This window comes from Carya illinoinensis, chromosome 6 (genome assembly GCF_018687715.1).
Source record: "Carya illinoinensis cultivar Pawnee chromosome 6, C.illinoinensisPawnee_v1, whole genome shotgun sequence".
In the NCBI taxonomy this organism is placed as follows: domain Eukaryota; kingdom Viridiplantae; phylum Streptophyta; class Magnoliopsida; order Fagales; family Juglandaceae; genus Carya; species Carya illinoinensis.
Genome location: NC_056757.1, coordinates 36,639,944 through 36,652,993, shown reverse-complemented (window position 1 = coordinate 36,652,993; position 13,050 = coordinate 36,639,944). Strand labels below are relative to the sequence as shown.

At 40.2% G+C, this 13,050-nt stretch overlaps 1 protein-coding gene across 7 annotated transcripts in view; it reads right to left on the bottom strand.

Moving 5' to 3' along the window:
• LOC122313594 (DExH-box ATP-dependent RNA helicase DExH7, chloroplastic) overlaps positions 1–13,050 on the bottom strand; it is a 42,238-nt gene that overhangs the window by 7,379 nt on the left and 21,809 nt on the right. For 3 of the 7 annotated variants that reach the window (XM_043128741.1, XM_043128740.1, XM_043128742.1), the window contains 11 exons: positions 11,142–11,294; positions 10,920–11,021; positions 10,676–10,828; positions 9,907–10,011; positions 9,293–9,433; positions 9,122–9,211; positions 8,983–9,039; positions 7,964–8,047; positions 6,323–6,421; positions 6,089–6,229; positions 5,674–5,744 (listed from right to left, as the gene is read on the bottom strand). In XM_043128741.1, coding sequence (XP_042984675.1) covers positions 5,674–5,744; positions 6,089–6,229; positions 6,323–6,421; positions 7,964–8,047; positions 8,983–9,039; positions 9,122–9,211; positions 9,293–9,433; positions 9,907–10,011; positions 10,676–10,828; positions 10,920–11,021; positions 11,142–11,294 — 1,196 coding nt within the window. Of the gene's footprint in view, positions 1–5,673; positions 5,745–6,084; positions 6,243–6,322; positions 6,422–7,963; positions 8,048–8,982; positions 9,040–9,121; positions 9,212–9,292; positions 9,434–9,906; positions 10,012–10,675; positions 10,829–10,919; positions 11,022–11,141; positions 11,295–13,050 lie in introns of those variants that run through there. The other 4 variants (XR_006243432.1, XR_006243433.1, XR_006243431.1 and 1 more) reach the window with 4 other exon arrangements.

Below are 13,050 nucleotides of genomic sequence, written 5' to 3'. Positions count from 1 at the left end.
TATATTCATAGAAATAGGCAAAGCCCAGGTGCACATGAAGTATACATAAGGAACAACTAACTAGAGGTTACAATAGAAAAAAGGTCATGGACCCTTAGCCCATTACAAACTATGGCCACCGCACATAATAACAATGACTTAAAAAGAAATCTTTTAGCTTATCCATAGTTATCTCTTGATCTTCGAAGCTTCTGGCATTTCTCTCCCTCCAAATACACCAACACATACATATTGGGACCATTCTCCAAATTGCCGCTACTTGTGAGTTGCCATAGAGTCCTCTTCAGCTTGCTGAGAAATCCACCAATCTAAGCGGCATGATCCAAGACAATCCGATTCTTGAGAAAAAATTATCCCACATGAAACTGGCCACCTCATAGTGTAAAAGCAGATGATCTACTAATTCCCCATGCTTCTTACACATACAACACCAATCTAGCACAATTACCCATCATTTCCTCATATTATCTGTAGTAAGGATCTTATCAAAGGATGCTGTCCACACAAAAAAAGCTGCTTTTGAAGGAGCTTTCATCTACACCATATGCTCTTCCATAGGAACATAGTCCTTCCAGGGCTCGTTAGCGCTTGATAAAATGAGCTAACAGAGAAAATACCCTTCTTGGAATGGCTCCAGTACATCTTGTCTCCAATACCCCCTAAATACTTACGAAATACAATGCCGCAAAAAACTCCGTAATAGACTCCAATTCCCAATCTTGGGTTGTCCTATTAAAATCAACATTCCATTGAGGGGAACCATTTGGAAAGGCCAAAAGATCGGCAATTGCAACATCCTTATCTCTAACAAGCTCAAAGAGAGCGGGGAAGGTGACTCGTAGACAATGGTTACCGCACCATTTTTCATACCAAAAACTAACACGAGAGCCATCGCCCACAACAAAATGTTCATGTCCTCGAAAGGACTCCCAAAGACTCCTAATGTATTTCCAAAAACCCACCCCATGCATACCTCATACCTCATTCGAGCATCATCCTCCCCAAACTGTGCATCAAGAACTGACTTCCATAAGGCTTCCCTTTCATGTTGGTACCTCCACAATCATTTACCCAATAGGGCTTGATTGAATTTTGTGAAGTGGCAAATCCCTAAACCTCCCCCAGAAATTAGGGTACAAACCGATGACCAAGTAACCAAGTGGAATTTGAACTCTTCCCCCAATCCACTCCACAAGAAATCTCTTTGTAACTTCTCAATGCGATTAGCCACCTTTGTGAGGAGTGGGAACAAAGACAAAAAATAGGTGGGTAAGTTAGAAAGAGTGCTTTTAATCAAAGTCAACCTACCATCTTTAGACAAGTATAACCTCTTCCAAGCAGCCAATCTGCACTCCACCTTTTCAATCACATCATTCCAAATCCTTTCAGATTTAAAGGAGGCACCCAAAGGTAAGCCAAGATCCTTCATAGGTAGTGAAGATATCTTGCACTCCAAGATTGTAGCTAAATTCTCCGCTTCATGGACAGCCCCCACTAGCACTAATTCAGCACTACTTTGGACTTTGCAAGGTTGATACTCAGGCCTGAAGTAGCTGCAAAACAAAGGAGTAGCGCCCTCAAGGCTTGAACTTGTCCAAGTTGTGCTCCACAAAAGATGAGTGTGTCATCAGCAAATAGCATATGCGAAATGTTGAATTTGCCATTCCCCACCGGAAATCCATAGAGAAGCCCCCCATCCACCATACCCTCAATCATCTTATTGAGAGCTTCCATGACAAATAAAAAAAGAAGAGGAGAAAGCGGATTTCCCTGCCTCAACCCAAGAGAGGAGTTGAAGAAACCCACCGGTGAACCATTTACCAAGATAGTGAAGCAAACTGAAGAGATGCAAAATTCTACCCATTTCTGTCATTTCTCCCCAAAACCACATCTGTCAAGTAAGCAAAGTAAGAACTGCCAGTTGACACGGTCATAAGCTTTCTCCATGTCTAGCTTACAAAGTAACCCGGGTTCTCTAGACTTCAGTCGACCATTCAAAACTTCATTTGCAATAAGTACCAAATCAAGGATTTGTCTACCTTAGACAAACGTATTTTGTGGCTTCGAGATTAGTTTTTCCACCACCGAGCTCAATCTATTCGCTAGCACTTTGGACAGAATCTTATACACCCTATTCACAAGACTAATGGGGCGAAAAACTCTCACATCCCTAGACCCCACCTTTTTGGGGATGAGGGCTAAGAAGGTGGCGTTTATACTCTTTTCAAATCTATCATCAAAATGAAATTCATGAAAGACTTGCATAAGATCCTCCTTGACCACCTCCAAACAAGCTTGAAAGAAGCCCAAAGTAAAGCCGTCCAGACCGGGAGCCTTATCACTTTCCATACCCCTGATTACCCTATGCACTTCCTCTTCTGCAAATGGCCTCTCTAGCCACCCTGCACTTTGCTGGTCTAATGTTGAAAAAGACAAAACATCCACTTTCGGTTGCCAATTGTGCTCTTCCGATAGGAGATGTTGATATTAGTGTTCAATGTGGTTGTTATTGACCATCTGATCCGAAGAAACTGCCCCATCTACCATCAGTGTATCAATAGCATTGTTTCTACTATGAGAATTAGCCATCCTATGGAAGAATTTCGTGCACTTATCCCCCTCCTTAAGCCAGAGCGCCCTTGATTTTTGTCTCCATGAAATCTCCTCCATCAAAGTTACTCTTTCAAGCTCCGCTACTACCTAACTCTTACTAGTCTTTTCAATTTCAGAAAGAATTCTAGCCTCCTCCTCGCCTTCCAGGCCCTGTAACTCCTCCACAAGAGCACGCCTCTGTTGAAGGCCAAAAACTTATTCATTCCATTGCTTCAGATCCTGTTTCAGCATTTTCAACTTCTTTGCCATGGTGAAACTTGGGGAGCCGTGGAAATTGTAAGAAGTCCACCATAGTCTAACCCTGTCTACAAAACCATCAATTTTAAGCCACATATGCTCAAATTTCAAATACCTTCTACCCCCTTGAATGCCTCCACACTCTAAGATGATGGGGAAGTGATGAGAGCACAACCAGGGTAACCTTCTTTGAACTACATTTGGGAAGTGAGACTTCCAATCTAGAGTTATCAAAAATCTATTAATCCTCGACCAAGATGGGAATTCTCGGTTGTTGGACCAAGTAAACGTGCCTCCTAATAGTGGAATGTCCACAAGCTCCTGTTCTAAGATGAAATCAGAAAGATCTCTCATGGCTGGAGTGATATGGGATACACCTAACCTTTCGCTTGGAAAGCGAGATGTGTTAAAGTCCCTCCCAAAACAACTTGGTAGCTCCCACCAAGAACTCCCACCAATTCTTCCCACAAAAACCTTCTCTCCAAACCAATATTTGGGCCATAAACACCAGAAAATGTCCATTTTAAGGCATCTACAAGATTAACAAAAGAGCATGCAACAGTAAAATCACCCACACACTCCAACCTTTTATCAAACATAATTAGAACTCCCCCCGATGCTCCTTTTGATGGTAGGTAAGACCACCCGACATATTGCCCTCTCCATAAACTACAACCGATTTGTCTAGTAATTACTTCCAACTTAGTCTCTTATAAACAAATGATATCCCCCTTCCATTGGCGAAGTAAGTTTCTGACTTGGAGCCGCTTATTAAGATCATGCAGCCCCCTCACGTTCCAAAATAAACTTTTTGGCTCCATGGGACAACCATTTTACCCCTCCCTTTGCAACGCTCCCTGTTGGAGCTCGTCTCTCCCCCATCCTCTTTCATTGCCCAAGTTAGCCTTTTGAGTTCTCTTTCCTTCTTTTTGGCTAGATTCAATGACTGATCGGATTTGGATTGAGCATTCACAGCCTCTACGGCTGTAAGTAAGGCACATAAATTCAGCTTCAAAACCCCCATGGGAAATCCCTACCATGTGCCTAATATCCATTGCTTTCTGGATAACCTAGTATGATGCGTTGGGATGAAACGAGTTGAGAGGGGTAGGAAAATCCTCCCCAGCGTGTTAAAAAACACTAAGGTCTTCTGACATCTCCAAACCCAGAACCACCACCTTCTCCGACGCCGGGACCACTGCCTTCGCAGTGGGAAATAGCCCAGCAGGTACTGACGGAAAGTTTTGTGCCACCTCGAGCCCTGAAAGCCCACCCAACTCTACAATCGCCACCATCGTAATGGGTGTCAATGCCGAGAGCCTTGTCGCCGTCAGGGAGGTGGAAGGCCAGAACAAGCTGGCGGCAAAGTCTGTGCAACCGCAAGGGCCGAAGGCCCACCTGTTTGCTCTTCGTGTTTTGTCGAGCAGATCTAAGAGGACAAAAGACCATCAACAGCACTGCTGGCGTTTGGGGGGTGGGATGTAGTCGCCGCGATGAGAGACTCCTCCGGTTGAAGTATTGCCCAGTCATAGGCATGGGCCCAATCACAAACACTAGCCCAGACACTATCTCTGGCCACCTTATCGAATGCAAGCCCTTCATAGATGGGCCCTCTAGCCTAACATCCAGGAGAGGGGCCTCAGGCCTCACATCACACAAACCAGGCCCAAAAGTTGAGCCCTTTTCAAAACAGGGCCCAACTTTCACCTTCCAGCTCACCCGATTTGGACCTCTCTAGCCCATCCCCACTTTGGCCTTTCCTAAAACAGGCCTGAAGGGCTTCCTCCCTTTTGAAGGCCAAAGGCCTTGGCCCAAGCCCAGACCACAGTCTTTCTCTAATCTGGAACTCAGCATTTCCAACTCCTTCCTAAGTGTTTTCAATTCCACCTTTACCCCGATAACTTCTTTCAAACTAAACAGAGCCTCCTATATGCCACTTTCCACTACGCAGACATTAGACTGTGACCCACTCCCCATTTCAGGTACAACATTTCTGCCATCCTCTGCATTTTCGCCTGGGTACTCCCCTACCAAGCACCCCTTTTTGTTTTTTTTCAAACACTTCCATTCTTCTACCCGCACCACCCAACGTCGCCTCTGTATATGACAACCACTCCTCCTCCTTCCCCTTGTCTTCCTCTCTAACCAACTGTGAGGTCAACATAGGCACCTGCTTAGACACAGCCCCCCTTGACAATGCATTCTTTAGCTCCATCGACAGCAACTTCCAGCCCTTACCTTCCATCCCTTCCGGGATTGCTAACATACCACGTCCACCGGTGCCACCACCATAGTCTGTTACTTCCAAGAAATGCCCATACACATTAGAGCGCAAAACAAAAACTTGTCTCTATTAAAGATACTTAATGAAACCCATGTCTAACACAATACAGAAAAAAGAGCGTAAAAACTAATGGGGACTGCTTCCGGCAAGGAGTCACCGAAACAGACTACCCATCGTAAGTATATGGAGAGAGAGAGAGAGAGAAAAAAAAAAAAGGTTCTTAAAAACAATTTTACCATTGGTATTCACGCATATATGTAATTATCAAGCATAAGCTTTTTAAACAGGTTATTCTTTCTAGTAGCTATCAACCGTCACTGGACCTCAAGAAATTCAGGTTCAATTAGCTTGCGCAAATAGAATCATATGATTTTGTGAGAGGACATAAATAATTTATGGGAAGAGAACATAAATAATTTTTTAACAAGCTTGGTTATCAAAATTATACATGAGAGGATTTTTTTTTTTTTATATATATGTGAGGACATATAATAGGGACATACGAAAGGAACATAGAATCAAGAGAAAAGAAGCTACACCTTATCATGTACATAACTGAGCTGCTTAAAAAATTTGAATTGCAAAAATTTTGAGCAGCTTTAGCTCCTTTCTGCATGACCCAAGTTTATGGTATCAGTAAACAGTGTTCCAAGACTACACAGCATTATAATGGTCAACTATGCAAATTATATATCATACAGTCAATAACAGCAGAGATCTTCAATCCTAAATTATGGCTTATCTGATAAACAAAATGTGTCACAAGAAAGACGGGCTATCTACTCTTTAGAAGGAAAGCAAGAAGTAATTTAGAATTTTGCTTTAAGACATATTGAAGAAAGCACATTGGTTGCGGCATGACAGTACTGGTGATAGAATAACCAGTGTGGGTATAACATAGTGGTCCTTGAACACTAAACCAAACTAATAGAGGCAGGGTAAATACTCGCTAACCTCACGTAGACTCTTCTCCCATTTTCTGTATGCAGCCATCATCAACAGGTGGTCAGATTGCCTGTCAGCATCATCTGAATCACTAGAACCACCAATCTTATCATTCAAAAGCACCAATTTTGCTCTTTCAACATTTTGCCTCTGGAAACCAAAACTTTCATACATACTTCAAATTCTTCTAGTTTCAGAAAAGAGAACCATCAGTCAAAATTAGTGCAACATTAATAGACAGACCTCATCTTTTGGATATACAAATGGAGATTTGTAGCTCAAAAATGCTGAAATTGAGAGAATGGGTGATAAGCAACCAAAGATAGCACCATACAGCATCATCTGCAGTTCGAAAGGAAAACAATATATGAAACTTTTACTAGAAAAAGGAAAACCAAAAACAAGGGTACACAGCAGTCTATCATGAAGATAAGTAGAAGACTTTTCTGTGTCTGAGAGAGACGAAGAAAGAGACAGCTAATCTTCAAGAAGGGGAAAAACTGAATTACTGAAAAATCAATGGGAAATTTTATCAAGTACATTTCTAAGTACAGGCAGCATAATTCAAACAATACATCCAATGAAGACTGTCAATCTGGGAGGGTTGACACAGGACAAAGCTAGCCCCAGCTCTGGATAAACTATCCCTTCGCCAAGATGTCCAATCAAATTTCAGCTTCTGTTCTACAGCCTGACCTAAGCACCTTTTGTTGGCTGACTAGATTTAAATGCATAAAAAATGAGAACAAGTTCAATAAATGAGGGATAAACAAGAATGGGTTCAATAGAAAGGACACTTATGATGGGTGATGCCTAGGAGTTGAGAAGATTTCTGCATACTGGAAATGGAATGGATCTTCGATCATCATAAGTGTGCTAAGATTTGCCATGTTGTACCACTTTGTCTTATGCGGATGCCATGAGAAAAAGAAACAACCTACCATTAATGGAGTCAAGCAGAGTTTGAATAAGTTTAACTCTTGTTTTTAAAACATCATACGATTGGGCATTTTCATTAGCTAGCATCTAATGCTAAGTCATTTCCAATTTTATTGCTCCTTGTTTGAATTTTAAGTTCCATTCCACTGGCAATATGAAGTACTCATCCCGTGTACCATGTTCACTTTCCATTCCATACAATTATTGATACTTGTCAACGAGGAAAAAATTGGTAGTGGCTTAATTTGAACCATGTGAACTTCAACATAATCTTAAAAAAAATGGTAGCGCCTCAATGGCAGCAATTATGTGTTTTTTTGAGAGTATTTGTTTTCTGGTCTTGTAATGACTGGAGTTTTGTACCAGAGTTTCTACTTGTTTTCTGTTATCTAGTTCATGTTGCAACTGCTGCTTTGTGCTCTGCATGTACCTAGGTCAAGTTTGTTTAGGCTTGCCCCATTAGCATATACATTTCTTTTGTTTAAGTCTTGAAAGACTTGTGTTATGGGGTATGCCACCGCGTTATCTATAATTGTTTTTCTTCTTCAATAGACTTACTTGCCCAAGGCAACGTAATGTGTTTTGCTGGTTGTAAGTTTAGGTGTCAGAATTGAGTAAATGATTCTCCACAAATTTTGGCTTCTACCGGCCATGCCAAAGTGTAGAATAATCATGTCAAGATAGTAATATGAGGTGAAGCAGAGGGGCAAGCTAACTATAAAAATAAAAAGGCAAAAGAAGCTCATCCTGAAAATGGGAAGATACTTTGTAGAATGAATTCATCAGACCAGAATTTAAATATTTAAGAACAATCTAGACTAGCCTCAAAATCAGAAGGAAAAAAAAAAGGCGAAGTCCAAAAACATTATATTTGCATGAAATTTCCATATGCTACAATAACTCTATGTCTACAGAGAAAAGAATAAATGAATATTTGATGCACACCTTTCCAATCAGAACATCAACAGGAAGTTTTGCCAAATGATGCCCAAGAGGTGTCAACTCTTCATCACCTTCAAGTGCCCCAACCTAAAAAAAAATCCCAGATCTAGACTTTAAATGGAAGGTATTTTTCTTATGAAAATAAGTACTTTCACAATGTGCATAGAAAGTTATTGTTTCATATGAAGGTGAATGACAAATACAGACATAATTTCATTTATTGAGTGCCATGATAGGCTTCTGCAAGAAGGGTAATGACAAAATGGAACATTTTATTTTTCTTTTTTGATTGGAATTTATTAGAAGCACGGAGGGGTGAAACCTGGGTACACAGGAAGTATATAAGAGAAAGCACCGCATTTAGGAGAGGATAAAAACAGGAATGCATAAAATCTTTTTTATTCCTATGATCGGTAAACAAAAGGAATGCATAAAATCTAAGAAAGTAGGAAAGTGCTAATGGAACATTTCCATATGACATGAAAAATCTCAAGGATTTAGATACAGAGTCACTTCATTATTGAGGATGCATAGACTTGAGAATACAAATACAGAAATAAAATGGGTTAATAGCAAAAAAGGGGACAGAACAAAACACCACCAGTTTAAATATTTCCATAGAGAAGATAGGAGAAGACTATTTTCTGCCTGAACAAAGATAGAAGACTGTCTATACATGAATAAGTGACATATTTCATGTCCCCAGCAATTATAATTCCATGTAAAACTTTTCTCATGAGTTTTATTCAATGAAGGAACAACATGGTCAGTGGTCACATGAGAAGTCTTCAAGAGGTGCACATACAAATAAGAGAATCCTCCAGTTGCGCACAACATCTAATAAAAAGTGACAAAAAGAATTGTTTGACAATTAGGATACTCTCATAGTAATTATACTTTTTGTATCTAATTGAACAATTAGATAGGTTATATCAACATGGATCAGAAACAAGCTGATTGTTTTGCTACTATTCATACATTCAGAATTAAATCAGAAGCATCACTCTGACAATGAAATCTACCTCGTATAACAATGAAAGTGCTGAGGTTATAGCATCCTCCCTAGGAGGTTCTAAAGCCTGGAACAGAAGTTAACAAATAAAATCAGTTACGACAGTCTATCAGTTTAAACATCTGTAATCAAAAGAGAGCATTAATTACCTCGGATAAAAAAGGCTTTATGTAACCCAGAGAAAGTAACTTAATTTGTAAACACAACTCCACTAATGGCATCCGAAGCATCTCAGGAACCTTGGAATTGTGAATGGCGTGTGAGAGAAAAAATGTCAAAAAAGGCTATGCAACTTCAGAGCATTTTCTAACAGAGAGTACCTGAAAATTGCGCATGAGTTTCTCAAATCTGTGGCGTGTGTACAAGCAAAAGCAAGTTCCAGGTTTTACACGTCCAGCTCTTCCCCGCCTTTGCCTTGCATTTGCTTGGGAGATCCAATCTTCAACCATGCTAGACAATTTCTAAAAGTGACCAATTAAAAACAGTGAGACACCAGGACCAGTAAAGGCATGTAAGGTGCATATAGATAACTGAAGGGACCAGTCTAAATCAATACTTACCAACGAAGGACACATATTAATATGGGGCAAGGCTTTAATTAGTGTCTAAGGTAATACAAGCTAACACAACTTAGACTTCTTATGTCAACTTCTATTGACTTTCTACGCAGCCCCTTAAAGAGAGGGGAAAAGGGCAAAGTTCTGTGAACCAAAGATATCATGTGCTGCAGAACCATGCTCAGCTTATCCCTTGATTTATCTAGCAGAACACAGGTTATTTTTCACTCAATTCAAAAATTGCATGAGAGCTATGCACTAACTTTCTTACCAAGTGATCTTATCTAGCAGAACACAATTTAGTGTAAGAGTAACAATATTAAGAAAGATGTGACTCAATACTAGTATCCCTCTACTGAGTATAGAAAAGCACACACCTTCTGAGGATTATAACGATTTTCCTTATGCTTTCCACAGTCGATGACAAACACCACATCATCTATTGTTATACTGGTTTCTGCAATGTTCGTGGCTATAATGACCTGAGACACAAGATATTGAAGAAAATAATTCTCACATAAGAAGTCAAACAAAGGGCAACAGAAGTTGAGAACTTTGGTACAAGCATAGGTCAAACAAATTACAGTATATACTACAAAGTCAATGTTTCTTTTTCAAATAAAGTGTGTACAAAGAAACTACATAAGAAACTCAAAGGCAAATGATGAAAGAGAACAACTTAATTGGGGTTCTAGAACCATCATCACAAATTCAACTGTAATAATGAGTTAGTCATAAGAATTCTTGATCGTCTCCAATAGAGATATTATTCTTCCAACAACAAAGGCTAAATTATTCTTGTATATCATTAGGATAACTTTTTTACACATTAAATGCACTTGAGAACTCACTTCCTTCTGGTAAAATTCTTATTATTGATCAATAGTAGTCCTTCCTTTAATGACAATGGTCAATTGAGAAGTCCCATGGTTTTTAAATTTTAAGTGGAAATTAAATTTTCCAGACCAAACACACATTTTTTATTCCAAGTCACATGAACAAGGACTTTCATCCACCAATAAAAGCACTAAGCATACAACATATTTAAACGAAGACTTCAAGGACATACAAGATATATCATTAGCATAAACCAGTGATTCATAAGTTTAATTGGAAGAAACAACCAGCGTAAGTGACAAAACTTGCCTTGCGTATATTTTCAGGAGGACGTAAAAACACTCTTTTTTGATCATTTGATGCAACGGATGAATGTAAAGGGAGAATCCAATCAGAAGAGGGTCCACCAAACCGGTAAGAAGCAGCTAGCTTATCAAGTAACACGTAGATTTCAGACACCCCCTGTTATGCAGTACAGCAGTATTAAACTTGTTTAGTGCGGGAAAATACAGACAATAAATGACCCAAGAAAAGGATTATAGAAAGGACATACAGGTAAAAACACAAGTATGGCACCCTCGCCGCAAGTTTCATCAACATAACAAACTAAGTCCTCAAGAAGATCGTAATCAATGACATCTTCATTCAATGTTTTCTGCACCAAATATAAATAAAAGTGAATTGCCCAAATTATTTTTTTGCTAAGTAATTGAATTTGTCAATTATAAAGTGACCTTTGAAAGTGTGTCAAAATTTATGCCTTAGAGGTATTTACCATATTCTGTCGTGTTTGTTCACTGTATGGCTCATAAATGTTTGGCAAATAATACGGGTTAATACAGTCTTCTGAAAGCAGAGAATCATCTCCCCATGCAGACAAGACAAGATTCTTCTTACCCCTACGGATATTTACAGGACCACTCTGGAACTGTGGCAAAACAAGAGTTCACAACTTAGAATATGACTATCAAAATAGTACTACATAACCTACCCAACAATCATACTTGAAACTGTACTAAATTATCCAACCAAACGACAAGTACCCACAAAATGGACAGAAAAACTGAAAAATCATTGTACATTCAAATAATTGATTAAAAAAAATAGCCAAAAAATCTCTCTCGGTGGCATGCTCTTTCAAGATTGTGAAGGATGGATTTGTGAGGGCTTTTGCAGGTATCTAAGGACAGAATTTGGATAGCAGCAGGTGAATTTTGTGGGATGAGATAGCTAGTTTGTACAGCTGGTGGGATCGCCCATGATGTATTGGTGCAGATTTCTATGTCACTTGGTTTTCGAGTGAAAGATTGAGGCATTCTTGTCTCGTGACAGAATTTTTTGTTTTTATATTCGAGTTGGACCTCCTAGATTTGCCCCTTGGGGAGGTGAATTTGCGTGGTCTCATACTCGGGTTTGGTCAAGATTATATACTTTCCTAGCATCACATTCTCGGGAGGCTCATTTCCCGGAGGTATGGTAGGAGAGATTACCTTGGGTTTGTTCAAAACATTTTCCCATCCTCTTGTGTGGAAGCATTGATGAGGGCTGTAGATAATTCAAGTTTGAAGGAAGGGGGGAAATCTTTATAGTATAGTGGAAAAGTGTAGGAAATTCACTAAGGTTCTTAACCTTAGTGGAGATGCGGTGGTCTGGATTGCGAAGGTGATTGAGGATTGTCTGGGTTTTTCAGGAAATGGAGCTTTTTGTCAGTCCAGAAGGGAGGGTAGTAGAGTATTTGTTATTCAACTTTCTCGTAATTCTTATGGAAGGTTCTTTAAGTTGTTAGAAGTGGGAGAAGGTAAGGGGAAGGGTATTATTGTCGTTCCTGAAGGGAGAAATGGATATGGCTGGTCTAGTTTTGTGAAGAAGTCGCATGAGATTGTTGGTTCCAGATCCTCTGTTTCTGTTCAACAAAACAAAGGTCCTCTTGGTGACGCGAAGGTCTATCGTCCTAGAGAAGCTCCTTATTTAGCTGCTGTTAAGAACCTTGCAACAGGTGATAAAAATAATTTTAGGAGTGCAATGGTAGAATCGATTGGAAGAGATGGCCTGAAGGAGAAGAACAGTCGTAGTCTTCTTGCAGAAGAGGGTGACGATTGGAGTTCCGAGATGAGAAAGAAAGTTGGGGAAGTCGAGGGGTCTCTCTGGCATATCCGTGCGGAGTTAATGAATTGGAAGGATAAAATTGGAAGTTTGCTTTTATCTGTTGACGAAGGATTGGGTATTTTGTTAAATAGGGGTAAAGGGCCGGGTGGGCTTTGGCCGATTAAGTCTGGTGGGTGTAATGTAGTTGGACCGTTAAGAGGCCCAAAAAAGTTGAGCCTTGCGACTCGCCCAGTTGCTTCTGGGTTTTATTTCGCGGATGTTGCGGGTCAAAGGCCTAGCCCACCTTCACAGAGAAGGTCACCGGAGGGTGTGGTCAGTCGGGGAATGCTCAGGCATCGAGTTCTGTGGCATTGAACAGTGTTATTGAAGGAGAACCTAAAGATTGTGTGTCCAATGGTTTCTGGGTCTCTTCTCTTATCTTCGGTGGCTCCCTCTGTTCAGAGGCATGGCTCAGCTTTACATACTAGATCACCGGCGAGGTGTGAATTGTCGGGGACTGTTCAGGCGATGAGTTCTGAGGCCGTGAATGGAGGGATAAAGGTAAGGAAAGGGTTGTTAATGGTTTGTAATGAAGCCTA